The sequence below is a fragment of the Chrysemys picta genome, chromosome 1, assembly GCF_011386835.1.
Source record: "Chrysemys picta bellii isolate R12L10 chromosome 1, ASM1138683v2, whole genome shotgun sequence".
Lineage (NCBI taxonomy): Eukaryota > Metazoa > Chordata > Testudines > Emydidae > Chrysemys > Chrysemys picta.
The window spans coordinates 191,382,316-191,406,054 of NC_088791.1; the positions used below are offsets into that span (position 1 = coordinate 191,382,316).

Genomic DNA, 23,739 nt, shown 5'->3' on the forward strand with positions numbered 1-23,739 from the left:
ATCCATATTTTGTTTTATTTTTCAAAGGATGGACACATCACTACCTCTGGGAAAAAATTAGTATGCAGCCAAAATATTTGAAACATACACATTTACATTAGTTCTTTAAAATAAAACATAAAATTATCTAAGGTAATAGCAAGGTATTTTGCCATGCTGTGGATAATAGAAAGATACAAACAAAGGACAAATTTTGGGCTAATCAAATCTATTTCTTCAACCAGTCTTGCTAAATTTCTTTTGGTCTAAACTGACTATTTAAACTGGTCTTTTTTCCGTTGGAAATATTAGGGTCTCAGAGTGATAGTCAATTTCTTCACTGTCTGTCCTTTCTTCACCGTTAATCTGCTCAATAAATTAATCAGTGGACAGCAGTCATGTAAGGATATGGTTGCCAAATGTTTAACATAGACGTAGTTTTATCCACCACGTGTAACAAAATTGAGTGTGATTAGGACAAATAAAAAAATTGCTTTTGATTTTAATTTAAAAGAAAACTCAAGTGATCCATTATACTACCTAAGCTAACTGACTCAGTTTTTCCCAAATGAGAGCATATCTTGTGTGTGTATATAAAAGGAATGTTTAAAACTGGTTTTGGAAGTACTGGCCGCTGTTTCAAGTTCTTCATTCAATGGGACTGTTTTGTCACAATGGAGGCTACCACTTTTACGAGCCATCTCTGCAAGGCCCAGTTTAATGAAAAAAAGAAAAAAATGATTAACTTTTGCCACTAAAAAGCACTGGATGTCAGAAAGTTTTAAAGTTATAAGATGCTTTAAAAATGGTTAATGTTGTTAATACTATTAAAATAACCAACAAGTGTTTTTTGTTTTGATTTTTAATGTTTAGAACTTGCTTCAGGTCAGTTCTGAAACTTTGACTTCGGTGCTTTTTAACAACAAACCTAATGTTTTTTTTTTCAGTCCTGCTTTGTGTCATCAATCTGATTTTAGTGTGTATGTGGTGACAATATTATCCAAAAGAGCAAAATTATATAATTTTTTGTAATGCACGTTTGAGTTTATCCAGACCTTAAATAGTCACTACCATCTCCTCCCTTCCATATTTCTTTACTGGTGGTTCTTCCCTCTCCCTCTGGGAGCTCCTCTCACAGGTTAATTTCAGCAGCTTGCTACATCACTCTTAATTTATAACGTAAGACGCTCAAACAAGTTTTATTGTTGCCAATAAAAAAAAATTTTAAAAGTAGAAAAGTTAAAACAGGATGCCTTCAGCAAGACTAACCACAATCAGCAAGTAACAGGCAGTGTAAATGTTGAAACAAACATTGGACTTTTATTATGTGAATATCCATCTTTACCTTGAGTTCCCATAGTACCTAATTGTATGACAGGTTTAACATTTAGGGTTTTTTTAATGTTTAGTTAAATGGCTTAAATCAGGATTAAAACAGATTTAACTTTTGTATTTAATTTTAAAAGCTTTAGGAACTGCATGAATACATGCTGCCAAACTCCATGCATGCCAGGGACTATATTAATGTCCTTCTCCACTCTTCTCATAAAATCAAGCCTGTAGTTGAGTGAGAAGTCAGATTCACAAATTACAGAACACTTTGTATGTAACCCCACCACCCTGCAGGACATCTAACACAGCTTTTAATACTGCAACAATTCTTGCTGTAACATGACAACGTCAGAGACACCAGCAACCTAATAGTATTTTATCTGAAAATGTTTTGCCTATTGTTGCTACAAGTACGGCTGAAGAATACTGTAGTGGAATAAAATTGAGGGAGGGGAGGAAATCTATTTTTTTCCGTAGCATGTTTAGTTTGCTCCTTTGACAGCATTTTATAGTCTGTTTCCTGTGCTGGTTGCTTGGCTCTTTCATGCAGCATCTGGGAAAAGAGAAGCATTAAAAAACAAAAGTATGGCTGTAAAACGTGAGTGGCAGGAGGATTCAGGAGATGGTGTAGTATCGAACTACTTTTAATTCAATTTTTAAAAACAATACGTTTCAAGTTGACACTTGTTCTTTTAAACTGTGGAAGAACCTATTTATTGTTTGATTTTTGGCTTGAAACAATGTTTGCTCATAATTGTCCATCAAAAAGAAATAGAACCTCCATTGTATCTCAGTCTGAAGGAGCTGGATTAAATATTAGTCAGAGTGGCAATAAAGATAAAATCAAATCAAATGCTGTAGGACTGCTTTTTCCAAACAGAACAGAGATGCATAAATATCTATCAGGCATTATATTCTGTTAGGCTTAAGGAGATCTTCCAGGACTATTTGGCTGTTGTTAATCTATGCAGACTTTGAATCAGATCTAAAAAGATTAGGTTAAATTGGTAATCCAAGATGTAATACTTCACAGATGGCTGCTTTCAATAGATATAGAACAAAGATATTTTTGTTATGCTTTAAAAGGCAAACTTCAGTATAATATTAGAAATTCTTACATCTTCATCCAACTACAAAAAGTAAATGGCAAAAAACACATATAAATCTTTAAAAATAAAGAATTAGCACTAAAATTAGTGCCCATTTTACAGTTGTTGGTCAGAAAGATTTAAAAACCATTTCCCAGGCTTCTCTTCTGGTTCTTTGCTGGAAAGAAGAAGTTCATTGACAAAATAATCTGAGACTGTTCCTGTGAAACATCTAGCCCAGTTTTGCAGACAGTATCAGATCCGAGTTCCATCTAGTCCAGTGTTTTGTCTCCAATAATGCTCAGTACCAGATATTTCAGTGGAAGGTGTGACAACCCTGCTGTAGGCAGATCTGTCCTCTACATTGTCTCATCCTAGTTTCCCTTAGTTAAATTGGTTGAAGCCCTGAAGCATGAACTTTAATATCCCTTCCAAAATTCGTTCTTAATTATAGCTGGAGATTCTTGATATCCATGTAAATGTCCAGCCCCTTTTTTTATATCTTGCTAAGCTCTTGTTTGATAAATGTCCAATCTTCAAGTTTAGCTGAACAAAAACTTGGAACACTTCCTATGCCACAGTGTCTGTCATTATCTTTGTAGCAATTGGTAACTGTTTGTGTATCTATTGTAAGTTTATAATACTACGGCTATAGTTTGCTGTTCTCCATGTGGGCTGAAGATAGGACAAGAAATAATGGAGTTAATCTGCAGCAAGGAGCGTTAGGTTAGATATGAGTAAAACCTTTTTAACTATAAGGGTAGTTAAGCTCTGGAACAGGCTTCCAAGGGAGGTTGTGGAATCCCCATCACTGGAGGTTTTTAAGAACTGGTTGGACAAACAGCTGTCAAGGATGGTCTAGGTACTTGGATCTTGCTTTAGTGAGGGGGCTGAACTTGATAACTTTAAGTCCCTTCCAATCCTACATTTCTATGATTCTATACTCTAATTTTAGCTTTTTAGAAATACAGTGTGGGAGAAATCAATGTTTGCCAAGTAGAAAAGGACTTACATGAGTATCAGAATGTTTCAGTGCTCTTAAAAAAAAAAAAAAAAAAAACTATGTTCTGTAAAATCATTTGGCCTATTTTAAAGTGGTCAGTGTAACTTCAAATATAAATAAAATGTAGACTGAGTTACCCTGGCCTGGTTTGGGGTCTGTTGATGTGCTTAACCCTCTGAAAAGAATTATTTTCTTATTAGGCACGAGGGAAAAAACGACAGATAGGATGGTTCCCTGCTAACTATGTAAAACTTTTAAGTCCTGGTACCAGTAAAACTACACCAACCGAGCCACCTAAATCAACAGTATTACCTTCTGGTAAGTAACACAGTAATGTTCTCAAAATATTTATTGTTCTGTGTCACTTGTGTAGTTTAGAACTGGACATTTCTAGTGAACTAACTGTTTTATACTAGTCACTTGGGTTTCAAAGTTCCTTTCTAAAAATATTTCATTTTTCTTATGAATTTCTATACAATAAGTTTCTTTATTTCATCTATAGAGTATTTTCTCATATCTAGCTTTGATCATATGACTTTAGGGAAAGCAGACCAGTCGAGTTAACATGCAATATATCTGTCATACATATTTGCTTATTTTAATGCTAATGAAAGGATACAGGACTGATGCCCCTAGAGACTGAAATATACTATCCACTAAAGATCCAGCACAGGCAGTAACAAACCATCCTACTAATGTATGCCAACTGTGGCAGGACCAGGTTTAAGGGTGAGAAGATAGCTCATTCTGTGTCCTTAATATCCCTGCTGAGTTTGCCAGTTTGGGTGGTACCCTTGTGGTAAGGACACTTGCCCATGAGGATCTGAAGTGAGACAATCAGTTTGATCCACATAAGCCATTGAACGATATCCAGATGGTAATGTCTTCCATTAATTTGACCTGGCTTGGACTTACACTCGTACACTACTTCCCTGAGCTGTTCTCTAACCATTATCATTCCCTTGAGCCAAAAGGAGTCTATTTCTAATTGACTGTGTATAAAACATTGAACCTACACACTGACACACCAAGCATGCCGTCTATCTTGATGTTCTGTCTCCAAATAATTAGGAAAAGTAGTCATAAGTATTTAAATGCTAGGGAACTAGATAAGTCATGAAATTATAATGGAATACTCGAATGACTGAAAGCTGTCATCTGATATGTTCAGTGACCTCTTTGAAAAGTATGAAATAAGTCTCATTTCAGTTTTCGGTGAAAGCAGGTGGCCACATCAGAAAAGTCTGCATCCCAAGTGGCACTAAATGGCCCTCTTATTGGTAGATTTAGCAGGAAAGCAAAAAAGTCAACTAGCATGAAGACTGATCTATCTTCTCACCACTGGTGAGGTAGCTTCCACCAGTTCAGGCTTGGGGCACACTTGCAAGGCATTGCAGAGGCACTTGTATTTTCTGTATTATAGGGCTGACAAGCTAGAACCTTTCACAAGCGCTAAACAGTGTTTTATACAAATACACAAACATTCTAGTAATGTCTTACATTATTCGTATCGTGAATATTGGACACCTCAAACATGATCGTACCAAATACAACTTTATATTGACTTTGGAGAGTGTGTGGAAGAAAAGGGACGATCTTGTATTTCCTTTTGTAATGATAATGTCCTCATTTGGCATGTGGTCAGTCTAATAGGGTGTCTTTATGGAGGAAGTCTGGAGGTATGGGCTGGTGGAACAGAATATAGAGGTTTTTTTTATGCAAAGGAGCAACTTATGGCTGTGGGAAGTAGAACTGAGAAGAATCTTCATAAGAGGAGAGTAGTGGCCAGGGTAGTACATAGAGAGGGGTCTTTAAAGTGTGCAATAGCACATGATGTCTGGAGTTTGAAGGGGAAGGACTATCATAACATAACATGAATTGTATGACTTTGGACAGCTTTTTAAATTCTGTTGAATGGACACTTTTTGCCTATTGGGACCTTGAGAGTTTCTTAATTTCTCACTGCTTTATATCTGTCCCCTTCCAAACCTGTGATGTGAGCACTGTCCTCCTAGCTTGAGAAATGAGTGGGACTCCCTTCATAGCCTGTGAGTGCCACTTCTGTATTGCCACAGGTAGAGAGGTTATTTTATAGAAATACTAGGAAACCTGTTTCCAAGCATTCCTACTTACTTTAAAGAATAAGTGTGCTGCTTCCATAGTATTTGTAGCTTGTGCTGAGCTGGAGAGAGCCAGACAGGAACCTACACTCTGATTCTAACCCATGTATCAGATGATGTATTACAAATAACCACTGGGCCAACTGCATATCATTATTTTGTTGTTTTTTTTAACAGAAATGAGGGGTACATACGCTTTAATTTACTTATATAGTTATCTGTGGGTTTTGGAGCTGCTGTCACTGCTAGGAATACAAGCAAATTGGGATCATTCCTAGGGTTTTCCATCTGAGATGAGGTACAGTAGAATCTCAGAGTTTAGTAGTTTATATTTAACACGGTACTGTACTGTATTTGCTTCTTTTTTTTGTCTCTGCTGCTGCCTGATTGTGTACTTCTGGTTCCAAATGAGGTGTGTGGTTGACTGGACAGTTCATAACTCTGGTGTTCATAACTCTGAGGTTCTACTGTATATTCAAAACTCCACTAGCAAACTTAAGTGTAGTGGGATCGGACCAAATTCAGACTTTATTTGGCTCAATGCAGTATTAGTTGGGACAAATAACAGTGGATGACAAATTACCTTTTTTCAGCGTAAGAAACAGAATGCTAAAAATTTATAAATGTTAGAGAAACTCTGCACTGAAATGTGTACACCATATATAGTCAAATGTGGAAATTAGCTTGGATTAGCTATCTGACTCCTCCTTAGCATGATAGGCAAAGCAATAATTAAAAGGAGTCCTGACAGGCTCCAGATCTCTGGAGAAGTAAACAGGAATTATTTTGAGTTATACAAGTGCTAGCATAGAGTACTGGGAGGAAATTAATGCTGAATATCATGGAGCTGTTTCCTGACACTGAGATCTATTAGACTGTCAAACGATCTTTTGAGGGGAAAATACCAGAAGCCCCATTGCTTGGAACATAGAACACAGCAGAAAGGATAAGGAAATAAGTTGTTGTTGTTGTTCTTTTGTTTAAAAGCCCTACTTGGTTTGGGAGAATTGGGCCAGTTTTCTAATTTTCCTCCCTATTGTGATTGTGCGGAACCCATTGTGTCCTGGGAGCCACTCAGATATACTGAGTTCCATGATAAGAAAATAGAAAAATATATTGCAGGCAACAATTTTGCCCTGGCAAGAGGATGGGTTAAATGACCTAACAAGTTTTCTGATTTTTTCCCCCCTCTTCCACCCCCCCCCACCCCCCCACCCAATAGTCTCTAATTTCTGATATTCTAAACATCTCTGGCAGCATTGTCACCAGAGGGATCTCATTGCTTGCTTTCTCCTGACTGGATCTGTGTTTAGGCTTTCTCCCCCTTCAAAGCAAAGTTATAATACTTTGAAGAAAGAGTCCATACCCTAAATTTGTAAAAGTGGGGGTTCAAAAATGTTCTGTATGCCACAGTTATTTGTCAGTTGACCAGTCCTAGCTGAGAGAGTAGGCTTTGTAATGCTAGAGAAGATCCAGAACATGTGGGATTGTTTTGTCTCCATATAAAACCACTGTAGAGCTTTTGTGGGTAGAATAACTATAAAACTAAAGTTAAATGGCTGTAGAAAACTAATATCTAATCCTAGAACAAGTTCTGACTTTCAGAAAGTCAATCTTGATATGTAAACCCATCTTATTATTTGCTGAGTATTTTCTAACCAGGGAAATATTGCAGACAGTAATCATCATTGTAACTTGAATACACTTACATATGATATTTTACTGGAATGTTATCGATGCCATAGACTTGTTCATTTATCTTACAGTGTGCCAAGTAATTGGCATGTATGACTACACTGCACAGAATGACGATGAACTGGCATTCAACAAAGGCCAGATCATAAACGTCCTGAACAAGGACGACCCAGATTGGTGGAAAGGAGAAGTGAATGGACAAGTGGGTCTCTTCCCATCCAACTATGTGAAACTGACGACAGATATGGACCCAAGCCAGCAATGTAAGTGACCTGCTTACTATTTTACTGTTACTGCTTATGTAGTATTTTAAAATGTAACATGCAGCATTGCTATGATTCTGCTATGGTTTGCAGAACTCAAAGCTTGACCACTGCTGCATTTGCCAAAGTCTCTTTGAAGACCTTCTGTAAAAGAAACCTTATTTTGTGTTTTGGTTTTTTTAGTTCCATCCCCTTTGTAGCATGTTCCCTTTTATCATTTTTGCATCATGCTGTTTACATGCCTGACTCATTTTCCTAGCTTGAATTTTGCTCATTGTTTTGTTTTGCTTATGTGTTGTTTTCCTCCTTTTTCTAGGAATCATATGTTGTCCATCCCCCACTCAGGCTTGAAAGTCCTCAAAGAGACCCACTATCCCATATCACTGCCCAGAGGGATGATGGGAGATGCAGCCTTGATCATGTGACTTCCAGCATGATCATCTACTGCCTTCTGAGTAGAAGAACACACTGCAGAGCAGTTTACCTCATTTTACATTAGTTGCATGTAATCGCAATGTTTGAGTTAATTATCTACAGATATAGAAGCAAAATTACAAAAAAAAAAAAATACACAGGATAGTGGGTCCTTTTGTGGCTTTCATAGTTACTAAACCAATTTTTTCCACCTTTGCACAGGTGCTTTCAGTAGTTTTACAAATAATTTTAAATGTGTATTTTAGCCTTTTAAAGGAAAAGAATAAATAAAATTTCTGCAATGCAATTTTTGTTCTTGCAAAAAGACCCACTATCAAGGAATGCTGCATGTGCTATTAAAATTGTTCCAAATGTCCATAAATCTGAGACTTTATGTATCTTTTTTTATTTTTCACTTGTCCAGTGTTATCAATGTCTTGTTTTTTTCTATTACAAAAGAACAGAAGGAGTTAAATCAGTTTAAGGAACTTTAACACATGCCCAATTGGTATTTTGTTCCAGTTCTTATACTGTATGTATCAGGTGTTCCTTGTTGAGTATGTAATACATTGTGGACAGAAGAAATTAATTTCCTTCCAATGCAAGAGATACTATCCTTGCATAATGCTGTAATCCTTATTGCATTAATTTTATTTTGCACGGTTATTTGTAGCTACAGTAAGAAAGCATCTTTGTTTTGTTTGTCTCAGATTTGTGTGGTTTTTGCATTTTCATATCTGAAATCAGTTGAATACTACATTCATGTGGTCTTTGAGAATTAACATGACTTTTTTTTTTTTTTCAACCTGTTACATGAAGTTTTATTACCATTGTTACTTTTACATGACTATGGAACATCATCTTTTGAACAAGTAATTATCTTGACAAGAAAGAATGTATAGAAATATCTCCCTGCAATTAATTTCCAATGTTTACATTTTTTAACTAGACTGTGGAATTTATACAAATTAATATTAAATGGAGCTTACAGTCAAGTTTATGTAGTAGATGTGCTGTAGCCTAAGCCATGTTTGTCTTTCAAACATTAATTATAAGCTCTTAATGAAATGCCTGGTGCTCTCTGCACCCGGGGGGAAAAGAACCATGCCTCAAGCACAATATAGCCATTCTACTAATGACTTTAACATTTAGTCATATTCTGTTCATGTATTTCTAAATTTCATGCTGGCGGTGTCATAGAGTTCCTTCCTTACCCCTCCCCTCTTTTCATGTGGTGCAAAGAACAAGTGAAGCTCCTTATTCAGTTGCACTTCAGTATTTTCATTGATATGAATGTAAAATATATAAATATATAAAACCTGCAGCTTTAACAACTGTAATACAGCCTTTACAATTAGTCACATGTATAGATAATTAAATTCTTCGTATAAAAAGCTAGACCAAAATGTGTTTGTCGTCTTCTTGCTGTGTACAAACAGAATTTGACAAGTGGTATTAGTATGTGTAACAAATTAACCATACATGAATAACCTGAAACTCCGCTTTTAATACAGAGGCAAGTTTGTGGTGTTTCCTTTGCATACTGAGACACATTCAAATTGATCACAATTAATTACAACTTTTCAAACGTGGCTCCTGATCGTAAGTGTTTTCTAAATGCTACGTTGAAACCATCAACATGCAAGTCTCATCTATCAGTAGAGAGTGGAGCAATTGTAGTATGTTACCACATTGACTCTCAAACTTAATTTTAAGACTAGGATTTAAGTTTAAAATGTGCTTGTTAGTATGCTACACAGATTTTCCTTCTCCTAGAAGTGCATTCAGCACGGTACAATATAATGTATTCCCTTCATTAGTTTGCAAAAAAAATATGCTCTGTACACTAGCATAACTTAATGTACATATTTTGCATAGCACTCAAACATTTTCGTACTATAATCATGCATGTCAGTGTTACTTGAGTGAAGGCTTTCTCGACATTCCCATTATAAGTTAGTGTGTGTAAAGATGTGTAACTTGACTATAAACATTTGTCCTAAACACAATATTGGCCTGTATAACACCAGCCCATAAATAGATTTTCTCCAAATTTGGGCAATATCTTTGTAATTACAGTACTTAAATGAATATTTTTTCTCTTCTCTGTACATGCAGTGGTGTCCGATGCTTGTGTGTGTGTGTGCGCGCGCGCTCTTTTTTTAAAGTGGTTTTTTTTTTTTTTTAATCAAGCAGGCAATATTTTTAAACAAATTTTCATAAGAAATTTTGATACACTGGCTTATTATGCATGATTGACAAATCACAATGGCACCAAAGTTCATGAGGTTAATGAGCCATGAACTGAAGAGTCTAAGTTTGCTCTATAAACACATTAGTGTATAGTGTGCCAAGAATCCTTGTTCTGAAGAGTGCTGTGTACCACTTGACACGGCAATAGTTTATAAAGCAGTCCATTGTTGCGAATAATCAACTCACTAAATAGCTCAAATCACACACTAATGTGTCCTAAACAAGACGTTCAAGTGAGCCATTATGATTTGTTAAAGCACATGAAGGTAAAAGGTATCCATAATATTTGTTTACTCAATAGACTGTAATAATTCAGGGAATTGTATTTGCTATGTAGTTACATTATTTTCAAAGGAATTGTAGTATCAGAATGAACTGTCATACACATCCATTGTTACCTTTCTAGATTTTCAAATTTCTACATTAAGTGAAAACAAAATCAAAGGGACTCTAATGGCAAAAAAATTTAAATTAGATCCTTTAATATTACACCATTGAAAGTAAAGACTTTGAATTGTTCCTCAGAATCCAATTTTGACTCTTCTCCTTCATTCATCCAGTTCATCTAAAAAGATCTTTAGCCTCCTCAACCACACAAAACCCAAAAGCCTATCAAGCCTGGTGCTGCAGCTTCTTCTTAGTGTATATGCAACATGCCTCAGGCGGCAAGCAGACGTATCCGGCAGAAACCTTAGCCTGCCATAGTGACTCAAATGACACAAATGCCAAGCTCCACAGCCACACTGAGATTCAGACCTTCCTGTGATGAATTACTCCCATGTCCTTGTTTCTTCAGTCCCCTGACCTGGGACTGCAAAACCAGCAGGTATGAATCCCCTTCTAGGAGGCAGTAACACCAACATGTACACAGAGGAGGAAGGGTGCATAGCCTGTCAATCATTCAACATGTTTTTAATTTATTTAACCACAATTTAGAAAAAGAGGGAAATCCTGTCACTAGCCTCATGCTGCAAGGCTCCTGAAAGCCATTCTATGTATAGGAAAAGTTAATCCTCATGTTGCATAGCAGCTTTTCTTGCTCTTTCTGGCTAACAGGAAAGCTACAACAACACTGCATACAGGAAAGGAGCGGTCATTCAAAGGGACAACGATGAGATTGGGTTTATGGCCCCTTTTAAGTCTTTTCTGCACAGTTCATAGACACTTAGTCATCTGAGGAAGACGTTTCCTTCATGAAAGTGGTTGGAGAGGGACTTCCCGAGCATGCTCGATGGAGCTGTCAACACAATTTTCAACACTGATTGCCTTCAGCAAGACTTCATCCCTGGGATGTGGGTTGTCTGGAATATTGTACTTAATTTGGCATTTTTCAGGTTGTAGAAGAGAGATTTTTCTATTTGGAATAGGGATTAGTCTCTAACTTCTGTTTACTTGAATAAAAGTAGCCTAAGTGTGTAGTTTAACACAATAACTATGACTGTGTATTTAAGTACTGATATAGGCAGCAAATTTGCCGACTTTGCATCAGGCCTCTCAATTGAATTATCATTTTCAATTTCTTTATTCCTCTTTATTCTATTTTAGAAATTCCTTAAAGGAAAGCTGCATTGATTTTGCTCAGCACAAACTAACCAAAACTAGTCTGGCTCAAATCCATATAAATGTGTTTGTAACACTCTTGTGATAACTAGCATAATGCCATGAAATGACCCAGTGTTGACAACAGTATAAATCAGATTATGGAACAGTTTTCATTCTGCTATATTATTGAATTAACAATTAGGTGAAAAGTATTGTTGTTTCACTGTATTTATATTTGTACAATTTATATTATCAATTAATACTATAGTAAAGTTTGTGAATCTGATGCCTGTGGAAGACATTGGTTTGACAAATGGGATACTGAAAGCCTCTATTTATCCTAGCTACAAAGCAAGAACTTTGGGATGATTGCTAATGTGAGGTTTCCATTCACTCTCCTTCCTTGCCCTTCATGCCCCTTCAGTTGGCTTAAACTCTGACCCTGCAGTAGCCGTAGCTAGTGGTGAGAAGGAAGTTCAGCCCCGATAGTCCATTCGCTTTTTAACCTCTGTGCTCAGACTGTCAAGGGTTCTGGTTTGTGCCCACAGAATATTGGACTAGCACCTCCAACTCACAGGTCCACTTAATTCCTTGGCGGTGAGATAGTAATGTCTTTTGGTAACTACCAAGCTGAACTGAATTCAAACCAGTGACTGAGGTAAAAGGCTCCACATGAAAAGACCACATTCCTCACAACCACATGCAGGATTCTTTATACTGGACTGCTCCTCAAAGTCTCACAGCTCTGTGGTAATTCTGGATCCTGACCTCTTCCCTAGGAGGGACTCTGAGTCAGTTCCCTTCGTTTGGTGAGAAAGTAAAGCCAGGAATGGAAGATGACAGGGAGAGCTTTGTCCTGAAAGGAAATAATTAAGTAACAAGTTTACTACTATGTCTGCTTCTGAGTTTTTGGAATATGGTTCTCCTAACTCCATTGAGGACTGTTTGGGACCTTAGTAGGGATTCAAATGTCACCCTGTGAAAGTTACCTCTTGCTCTGTTGTACAGTAAACGTTGGTAGTTGGCATTCATAGAAAATTTCAAGACTGTTAATTGAGAAGCTCACTCTTGTTGCTGAAGAAAGTATAAAGTTGGACTGGGATGCTCTTTCCTGTTTCAAATCAATGATGGTATTCAAGTGCAAGATGAGTTCCCCGTAATTCCTTGTCATTAGCATACACTGGTCAGAGGCCCATGATGGACAATATTTGGTCCTGGATCAGTGATATGATTTATAGAACCCCGCAATGCTCTAAATAATGGCCAGAAGTCAATGGAAATCTGCCAATTCATATTTTTAGGTGCACATGGGATTTTATTCTTGCCATGACAAATTTTGGGGAGAAATAATTTAGTTATATTTTTGAAAAGTTTTAGTAGGTTTCCTGTTCCCCCTTGAGTGCCTAACCAGCCTTCACCCTTCAACTCCTTGTTACAAGATTGAAGGAAGTGTTCCTTTCTTCCCCAGTAAGATAGTGTAAAAAACCACAAAACATTCAGGAAGGCCTTTGTAGCTGCAGATTGAGGGTTGACAGTGATGTACTAGAAATGTGTGCTGCTGAGTTTCATAAGGCCAGTCTCGGACTCTCATTTACACATCAGAATTTTAACAAATTAACGTGACTGTTGTGAAAAATCTGTATCAATAAGACTCTACCACCTCTCAAGCATTGGATGTGAGCAAGTAAAGGAGGCATATGATTGTGACTTGTTCTGGCAGAAAGAGATTAGCCCATGCAGGCTTATTTTGCAGGCTGGCCCTTTAAACCTATTGCTCCCAGATCTTTTTTCCCCTAATGCAAAATTTCAACTATTTTTGAGAGCGGTCCATGTTCTACCAGTAGATGGATGTGTGTGGCCAGTTAAGAAAGCATATACCCTATGCAAGCTCCTCAAGGCATGGACCGTGTCTTGTATGCTTTCAGTACTTTATAAATGAAAGGTATATCAAGTAATGATACTGAGCAATATTCTTCGCTGGAACACAGCTATTTGGCCTGTTTGCCTCTAGAGGAGAGTACCATTGCTCATTCAGCTGTGGCTGCTTGATTAAACCTTCCAAAATTGTTAAAAATGTCCATAATGGAAGATTTAGGCCTTGTTTAATGAAGCAGAATGGCAAGGAAAAAATGAGGGGTAGACAAAAGCATCATGGAATTTTGCACCCCTTCTGTCTGTCAGTAGGTAGCCTCCCTCCTTAAATCCATTGGAATTGTCCAAATCATGCTTCTGTAGTCCTGGTGAATATCAGATAAAAAGGTGAGAACAAAGATGTTCTTCAGATTTCCTTTTTCGCACTTGTGGGAGGGCTAGTGCCATCTGGCTACCAGAGTTCAGATAAGCTGGTCTGATGACATGGTGGTTAAAATGCTGTCAGCCAATTTACTCTACCACTACTATCATCACCACCATCATTTTACAGTCTTCCTTAGGATTCTCTGTGCAGAAGGGTTAAAGAAAATTTGTTTTAAATGGAGTTCTAAATTTTATTTCTACAATACGTTGACTGTAGTTAGGCAATCGGTCTTTTTGTTTGTTTGTTTGTTTGTTCACAGGCCTATAAAAACATTCTTTAAGGGACAACATAGGGTCATAGAAGTTAGAGCTGGAGAAGACCTATTTGATCACTGGAGTCTACAACCCCTTTTGATATTGCCTTCTAGTGGAGGATGCACAGTACCAGCTGTTTGTACTAAGTTGATGGTACAGCAGTGATGGTGTCCCTAGCCTCTGTTTGCCAGAAACTGGGAATGGACAACGGGATGGATCAGTTGATGATTACCTGTTCTGTTCATGCTCTCTGGGGTACCTGGCACTGGTCACTGTTGGAAGAGAGGATACTGGGCTAGATGGACCTTTGGTTTGACCCAGTAGGGCCATTCTTACATCTGAAGTTAGCCAGTAAGCTCAGAAGAAAGAAAGAGGCAAAATGGGATTGTCTTAGCCAATCAGAGTGCACAGATGCTGTATAAGTATTGAGATATAATTATTTTCCCCCAATTATGCAAAGCGTTAGCATTTTTGGGCAAGCCTGTGAAATAATTTTGTACTGCATCCACCTCCTTGAGACATAGTGAACAAGAGTCCGTTGTGATTTCACCACTATACTGTGCTGATGTAAAGATTGTGGTTCGATCTGGCCATGTTATTGGGGATACATCCCAAACATAACTGACTCACTTTGCATTAAAAGGGTGTGTGCATGTGTGGAATAGTTCCATTCATCTCTAGTGATTGGTTTATATCCATTTTTGTTTTCAAGGCTGCCTTTGCACAGAAAGGGGGCAGGAACTTTCATTTTGTAAAATAAATCTTTACAATTCTAGAATCCCCCAAGTCAGAGGGCCCTGCTGTCACAGGAGACCAAAGAAAGGCTTTCCAGAGGAGTAGTTGCACACTCTCATTCCAGGCGTCCAGTTTACCTAATCCTCTGTTTCTTTCTCAGCTATACAGTGTGTCTGAATATCTGTGCATTGGCTGATACTCATTAACCAATCAGAGTGCAGGGATTTGCATAATTGTATGATTATTTCTTATTAAATATTGTGAATATGCAGATACCTCTCTTTTAATTGGCAATTGTAAACCCTTTGCTCCACTAGTTGCTTAAAAGAAAAACCCTAATGAACCCCACTTGCCATAGACTTCAGTGGCACCAGGATCAGACCTTTTCTCTTTCTCTGTTCCCCTAAAACCCTTCCTTCTCCATAAGCCAACATGATTCATAATTACTTTACAGTCGGAGGATCCTAGCCTCTTCCTCCAAATTCTGATCTGAAATAAGATATACTGTCGTTTGAGAAGAGCCTTGCTAAGGTTCTGTATGGAAGGGAAGGGGTAGCGATGGTGAGAATGAATGGAAAGAAAGGGATAAAATGTTTCTAACTATTATTTTTAACAATTTACTGTTCTGTCCGTATTTAGGGCCTGATCCTAGAGCCCATTGTAATTGATGGGCTTTTGTCCAGGACCTGTAAGTTCATCAGGGCAGGGACTGTTCCCTTATTTTTGTGAGCACCCAGCACAATGATCATGATTGGTGCCTCTGGAAGTTCCTGTAATACAAATAGCAATAACATACTGCAATGGCAGCCATTGGGGGGTGAGGGAGGACTCTCTTTAATTTACATTGTGAATATTTAATTTCAAGTTTCAGAATAAAAGAGTAATAGCCCAAGGGTGTTTCTTGTTAACTTGATGATAACCATCTCTTTCCTGGGGAGATCTATGTCTTCAGTCTGTTTATTTAACTCCTGATACAATTATTGTCTTATACCTTCAAGTTGTTCGAATGAACTTCAAGTTTATTTAAAAGGACTGTTCCACAGTGTCTCTTCCATATGATAAAGTCTCTTTTTTTAAAAATCAGGAACATTTCAAGGAGTGCAGAGAAGGAGCTCAGCAACACACTTTAGTCTCATTTCAACAAGGCGTTTAGATATCTGACTGACTTAAGCATGAGTAGCTGCCCTGGTGACTACTCATGCTTAAAGTTAGGGACCTGCTTCAGTTCCTTGCTGAATTAGGGTTTTTGAGATAGATGCTTTCCATTTGTCAGCACCTGCTTATCCAAGGTAGTTTATGGCCCCCCAAGGAAGGATCTCTTTTAGTTGGTTGAATTCATAATATTACTACAGCTGCAAGTGGAATTTAGACTTTTATTTAAAAGAACAACTAGTTATAGCCCTTTCATCTCACATTTTAGTTTGAAAAGGAACCAAAACACTGTTTGTTTTTTATGTCAAGAGGAGAAAGTTCCTAATCTTTTTGCACCTAAAAAAATCTCTCTATTGGAAAAGTCTTTTTGACTTATTCTGCTCTAATTGAAATCAGGTTTTCCCCCCTAATATTAAATGTTCAAAAGGAGACTAATTGTTGAAGTTCAAAGTGACCTATTTAAAGTTCCCATTGGCAATCTGTCAAGCTATTTGAAAAAATGTTTCTTTTTGAGATTTTAAATGTTTCATATAAAACTTTAGTGGTTGGAATAACACTTCAAACCAAGGTTATCAGCATATTTGAAGAGAAAATCTCTCCAGTCTTAAAAAAACTAAACAAAACACTTTGGTACGATGTTTGTATTTGCTGAGGCTGGTAACTCAGTAAGAAAACTAAACTGGTTCCTAGACCTGTGTTGTACTGTATGTACTGGAAAATTGCTCTGAAAGCAGCCATTTATAAAACAGGATTGAAGCTTTTGGTTTTTGAACAACTCCAAGAGTTTCTAATATTTTTCACTAGGCCAGTGCGCGAGTTCATTGATTATTCTCAATGTTACCTTCTCATTTTATCAGGTTTAAAGTTTAAAGAATCTCATGTAAAGAACTACAATATGCAATATCTTAAAGGACCATTTTCAATGTGTTTAGGCCCCCAAAATGATCTACTTTAAAGTTACTACAGTCCTACAGGATGCCCCCTTGACTGTTCATATCTAATTTTTCTTTTTCAAATCTACCACTCCAGTAAATATTTTTAAAACTGTTTACGTAGAACCCATGAGTGTGCTCTGCTGCTAATCAGCCAACAGAGGGAGCACGAGTTGGCTAAAGCAGAGGTTCCCAAACTGTGATTCATGGACTACTTAATAGTGATCCATAGAAACCTGGCTGGTGATGGGGGCTGAATTTTCTTTGTTTCCACCTACTAAATTGCATTTAAAAAGCTAAAAATATAGTAAATACTCTTAGTATTAAGTTTACATGGAAGCAATTTCTATAGTTGCCACAAGGAAGTGATGTGATTGAGAATAGGAGGAGATGTGGTTCACACTATGAAAAATATGAGAACACCTTACCTAAAACAATACTCTCCTCAAAGTCTGATCTAAATATGTTGGTATCATTGATGGTGCTGGTGAACAAATAAATAAAAAGCCTTGATCACTCTAAACTCCATGAAAATTTTTGCAATAACAAGTTCTTCTGTCAGAAAATGCCATTTTGTCAAAATCGAAACTTTCCATGGGAACAGGACAATTTTGATAAATCAAACCCAAGCATTTTAATACACTGAAACCTTCCATTTTGACATTTGTGGCCTAGAATGTTTCAATTTTTTGTTTTTAAATGTAGTTCATTTGTATTCTATTATAAATGGAAAGACACCCCCCCACACACACCCATACACACTGACCTCAGTAGACTTTGGATCTGATCCCTAAAGACTTTGATAGTCAGTTTTGAAAAGAAAAGTGAAGAAAAGAAAAGAAAATAGAACGCTACTGGATAGAATGTCCACTTTGAAAAGAATAACACACTAAGGCTTTGTCTGCGCTACCACTTTTGTTGGTAAAACTTTTGTCGGTCAGGGGTGTGAAAAAAGCACCCCCCTGACTGACATAAGTTACACTGACAGAAGTGCCAGTGTGGACAATGCTATGTTGGCGGGAGACGCTCTCTTGCTGACATAGCTACCGTTGCTTATTGGGGGTGGTTTAATTATGCCGATGGGAAAGCTCTCTCCCACTGGCATAGCGTGGCTGAATGGAAGACCTTACAGCAGGGCAGCTGCAGGGGTACAGCTGTGCCACTGTAAGCTCTCTAGTATGGACATAGCCTAAAATGGAGCCTCTTCTCAATGGTACCAACTCTGAGGGTTGACTCTTGCAGTGTATGGCTATTTGAGAGAATACTTCTCACCGCTATTGTATTTATTATATTCCCTATCACAGCAGTTAAGATCCACCTGGATGCTCTAGCCTCCCTGTCCTTTAAATCTGCTCTTTTAATGCTCACCAAAGCTTTAGTTCAGTCATCCTCAGACTGCAGGCTTTTGTTTTAGCCAGGCTTTCATTCATTTGTTTTATTAATTGTTAGGTTCAAGACAGTGGAGTCGATGAACAAATAAATAGTAGGACTGTGATTTTTTTTTTTTAATTGAGCCTTGCTTTAGAGGCAACTCAAGCCTTTTGATTTTTCAAGTAAATAAAGATGAAACATTTTCAATTTTGTGCTGTTACGTGTTGAGAGAATGATAAATTGAATGAACAGGTGGCTGTTATTGTTAATGAAGCATTAGCTGAAATATCACAGTTTTAATCTATTTCCAAATAGCCCTCACTAAATTCTCGGTCTCCTTTGTATTTTCCAGGGTGTGCTGACTTACACCTCCTGGACATGTTGACGCCTACTGAAAGGAAAAGGCAGGGATACATCCACGAACTGATCGTAACAGAAGAGAACTATGTAAATGACCTGCAGTTAGTCACAGAGGTAAGAATGGCCAAGGTTTGCAAAAGGGAGAGCTGAAAAGTAAGCTCCTAAATCCACATTTAGGCACAGAAACAGTGGCTTGATTTTCAAAAGTGCTGACCACACAGCACCTCAGACTCGCCTGAGTGGGAACTGTTGATTGCTCAGCACATTTGAAGAGTGGGTCACTTGTTTAGGCATCTAAATATGGATTTGGGAGCCTAACTGTAGTCCCCCCCGTTTTTAAAAAATAGTGACTAGTAACTTAATCATACAAAGTTGTCGTTTTTTGTTTGAAAATTCCTGCCTTGTCTGACTTGCTAGGAATAATCTGACTTGAGCTTTTAGTATTCATGAGCATGTGAGTCTCTTATTACCAGCACTGAGACATCATCATTTAAACTTTCTGTTTTAGTACAGTCTTTTCACTCCTGATTCTAAAAGTTTATTTCTCATGTATGTTCTCTTAAGACTTAAAGTTTTAACTCATTGCGCAGAGATTCTACAGCCACAGTGGCACTTATCTGCTTTTCTGTGCCTAAATTCAGTTTAATAGTTATTATGTGCATCTTTCATGCAGGGAAAATGGAAGCCAGATAGACATCTAAGGTGAGCTTCTTAACTGAGGGAGAGTCCTTCTTTGCCAAAATGGTCAAGATATGCAAGCCTGATATGTGGTTAGATAAATAAAATAAATCACTGAATAATTATTTATTCAGTTCTGTGACTGCAGCAAAAAAACTGGGGAAAAAAATCAGTTAATTTTTCTTGCCAAAATGAAAAACTGAAATAATTTCATTCAGGTTGATTCAAATAGACATTTCATTTTGAAATGAAATTAAAATGTTTTTATATTTATGGTATTTTTTAGTTTTTTTTTTTCTTTTGGCTGAAACTATTTGCTGAATTCAGTACAAATTCATGAATAGTTTTGGTACTCCCCAAAATGATTTTTTTGGTGAATTTTCTATTTGCCAGGAAAAAATTTTTTTCCAGCTCTAATCAGTAATAAATCGGGCGTCTGTAGAGCAGAGGCCAAAGTAGACTTCTGTGTAATTTATTACTGAGATATTTTGCAAGGGACCACTAGTATAAGGAAATGCCCAAGGTTAAAACAGAAATAAGCCATTTTGTAATTAACATCACTGATGCAAGTTTAGATTATGCCTTGTGAAGTGATACACTGTTCTCGAATATCTTATCTGGAAACATTATGGAGCTCTAGGGCCGACAGTATGTTTGAAATCTGTTCTAATGAAAATTAAATGTTGTATTATTATTAAGTACGCAGACCTCTACATGGAGATTATGAACAAGAAGCTTTGTCACTTTGAATTGATTTAACCGTACACTTTCTAAATTGCTTCATTTTCTGCATCTGTAGATCTTCCAGAAACCACTGATGGAGTCTGAGCTGCTAACAGAAAAAGAGGTCGCTATGATTTTTGTTAATTGGAAGGAGCTGATTATGTGCAATATCAAACTACTGAAGTAAGTTGCTTTTCTATATTTATCAACAATAAAATAATTGACCTTTCCCATCCCCTCCTAATTATTTAACTGTGTGAAAATCGTATTTGCTACCAGTGAAAACAGCAGCAGGTTGCAAAGAATATAATATAATATTATAGCTTTGAATTCCTTTTTGAGAAAATCAAGTAGTTTGTGCATATTAATAGGTTGAAAAGTGTCATTTTACTGCCTAAATAAATAAATCTGTTTTGCTGTGAAAATGATAAAAGTTCTGTGCAAAAGAGGAAACAGTTCCCTGGAGCAAATTTTGTGAAAAAGAATTCATTTTAGCCCACAAAGGGAGATTTTCAGCTTCAGGCTCCAATTCAGCAAACACCTAAGCTTATACTTTACTTTAAGCACATGCTTAAGTGATGTGCTAAATAAGGATAGACTTAAGCACATGCTTAACTGCTTTGCAGAATCGGGACATCAACTATTTTCATCAAGAAAATGTGCGTTTCCTGGTACACCTGGCCAGATTTCACCCTTGTTGAGATTCATAAATACTCATATAAATATTGGCAATACAAAATGGCAATTTCATTTAAATCTAACATCCTTCTTATTTCTCACTTGGTCCACTGCTCAGAGTTTGCTGATGGTAGTGGGTGGTTATGGTCCAATTCTGCAAGACTCAAAACAACATGCTGTCATCAAAGTCACTCCCGCAGGACTTCTCAGTGAAGGGTTTGCCTTCAGGATCTCTTGGCGACTATTCACTTCAGGATGATGAGTTTGTTTTGAATGCAGTATAATATAATGCTAGTATATTTACATTACTCTCCTCCTAAGTGACAAAGTGGAAATCAATCTAAATCCAGTTAAGATGCACTATTTCTATGTTGTCTGAAGCAACTTGCATTGCTTCTTGTATATATACTCCATATACTGTACGTGGACTAAAGTTTAGTCCAGATAAATATTAAAATGACAGTATATAAACTCTTGAAGTACTTAATCTCAGAAGAGGCCTTTGGATGCAAAGACATATATCCCAAATTCAACTAGCCCACCTTCTATATGGTTGATACAAACTTTAGATTCACTGATATTATGCCCGACTTTCTCCTTCTGAATATGTTTCCTTTTTGATACACCTCTAAGATGCTAAAATATTGTTGTCCAGGTCATTTAAAATAGTGGTCTTTATTTAATATTTAAGCCATTTGGGGTCAAATTCTTAGCTAGCGTAAATCAGCTTAGCTCCTTTGACGTCAGCGGCTGTCTGCCAGTTCACACCCGTGGAGGATCTGGCTTTGTGTGTGATTTCTTTGAGGCATTAAACTGTACCACTTTTCAGCATTTTGGCTGATGTGATGAAGGGAAGAAAATGCTTTGAACAGAACTGTATGTTTTAGAGGGTGTGGTCTCATCGTAGGTTAGCAAAACAAGGAAATTGCATTGCTTTTTTTTTTTTTTTTTTTTTTAATAATTCTCAACTGGATTTACCTCAAGTTAATTTTGAACAGCAGTTTGGTGACCACAAGAAGGAAACCAGACTGGTGGTTGAGAGTCCTCTATGATAGTATATGAACTATCAGCTAGTTTATTTCAGGGGTCAGTGACGATCCAGTAATGGTCCAGTTACACACAAAACATGCCTAGCATCTTTTGCTTTGTGTCTAGAGCACTGCGTGTTCGTAAAAAGATGTCTGGGGAGAGGATGCCAGTGAAAATGATTGGCGACATACTGACCGCACAGCTACCACACATGCAACCTTACATCCGGTTCTGTAGCTGCCAGCTCAATGGGGCAGCATTAATCCAGCAGAAAACAGATGAAGTCCCAGAGTTCAAGGATTTTGTTAAAGTAAGAGACAAAATAACCATTGTGAATTTCTTACCTCTGAACTGCATCTAATCATTTTGCTGATTACAAAACAGTGCTATGCTGTGGACAAGTGAAGAATCTTTAGGCCCGAATGTTCACTGAGGAACAAGATTTGGTCAGACCATCATAGAAGATGAAGTTTTTATTATTATTAACTATTAAAGTGGCAGTAGTATTACAGTAGCACCAAGAGGCCCTGCTAAAATCAAGGCCCCAATGTGCTAGGTGCTGTAGAAATACATAGTAAAACTGTCACAGGCATGAATGGGCAAGATGGACAAGGGGTGGGAGGAGAAGAAAAGGCAAAGAAAAATAGTGTTTTGCTCAAGGTCACACAGCAGCTCAGAGGCAGAACTCTGGCCTCTTGGTTCTGTCTAGTGTCCTGTCCATCAGACCATGCTGCCTCTGATGTAGAAAAGGCTTATTACAGTGGGACATCCAGCCCATCTCCCTGGTAAGGTAGGATTTTTCCCACTTGAACTTTTCTAGTGATTAGTCCAGTTTATTTTTAAATGTCAAGAGAGATGGGGCTTCCACCACTTCCTTGGAAGAGTATTCTACAGCTTAAGGAATTCACTGTCAGGAAATGCATATAAATAGATGGCTAAGAGATAGCGGAAAGAAGAATGTAATAAGGGCTTGTCTACACTTGAAACGCTACAGTGGCACAGCCTGAGTGCTGCAGGTAATCCACCTCCCCAAGAGGCGGTAGCTAGCGCTTTCTACACAAGGACTTAGGTTGGCTTAACTATGTCACTTGGGGGGAGGTGAGGAGGGGAAGGGGGGGATTTTTCACATCCCTGAGCGATGTAGCTGGGTTGACCTAACTTTTTAGTGTAGACCAGGCCACAGACTATAAATATTTGGAGAGTGAAACTCCAAGTACTGCATGATGAATTATTATTCAGTGTGATACCTGGGGATCTGACTAAGAGTAATGGAGTTACATTAAAAAAAGAGGAAATATAGATTAAATACCAGGGGAAATGTCCTGACAGTGCAATGTATTGGGCTGTGCAGTCGTCTGCTGAGGGAAAAGGTGAAAGCCCCATTGCTTGAGCCTTTTAAAAAGGGAATTGGCAAAGCACTAGAAAATGTTCTGTAGGGGACAAGGGTGCTTTGGCAGGGGGCATGAACTTTATTATCTAGTAAATCTTTTCAATATATAATATCTGTGAAAAATGTTGTTAAATCCGCTTTATTCACTGAACTGTCAAACTTCTCCAGGTTACATTTGGAGGCAATCTACATAATTTCCAGTGTATATGTCACTTTTTTCTTTTGAAGAAAGAAATACTGGAAATGTCTTTTTATAGTCAACATGACGACATGGGAGATAATGTTGTAATGACTTCCATTCAAACCCATTAATAAATAATGTCCTCATTCATAAGCCCTGTCCCATAATAAGGAAGCTTACTTCAATCAGAATAAAGCAACAGAGGGTCCTGTGGCACCTTTGAGACTAACAGAAGTACTGGGAGCATAAGCTTTCGTGGGTAAGAACCTCA

General features: G+C 37.5%; 1 protein-coding gene across 29 annotated transcripts in view; it reads left to right on the forward strand.

Annotated features, from left to right (window-relative positions):
* The window catches only part of ITSN1 (intersectin 1), a 200,261-nt gene that overhangs the window by 157,620 nt on the left and 18,902 nt on the right, over positions 1 to 23,739 (forward strand). For 25 of the 29 annotated variants that reach the window (XM_065589903.1, XM_042855793.2, XM_065589957.1 and 22 more), the window contains 5 exons: positions 3,603 to 3,720; positions 7,289 to 7,480; positions 18,782 to 18,903; positions 20,267 to 20,373; positions 22,024 to 22,207. In XM_065589903.1, the coding sequence (XP_065445975.1) occupies positions 3,603 to 3,720; positions 7,289 to 7,480; positions 18,782 to 18,903; positions 20,267 to 20,373; positions 22,024 to 22,207 (723 nt within the window). Of the gene's footprint in view, positions 1 to 3,602; positions 3,721 to 7,288; positions 7,481 to 7,796; positions 9,293 to 18,781; positions 18,904 to 20,266; positions 20,374 to 22,023; positions 22,208 to 23,739 lie in introns of those variants that run through there. The other 4 variants (XM_008165237.4, XM_065589989.1, XM_065589993.1 and 1 more) reach the window with 2 other exon arrangements.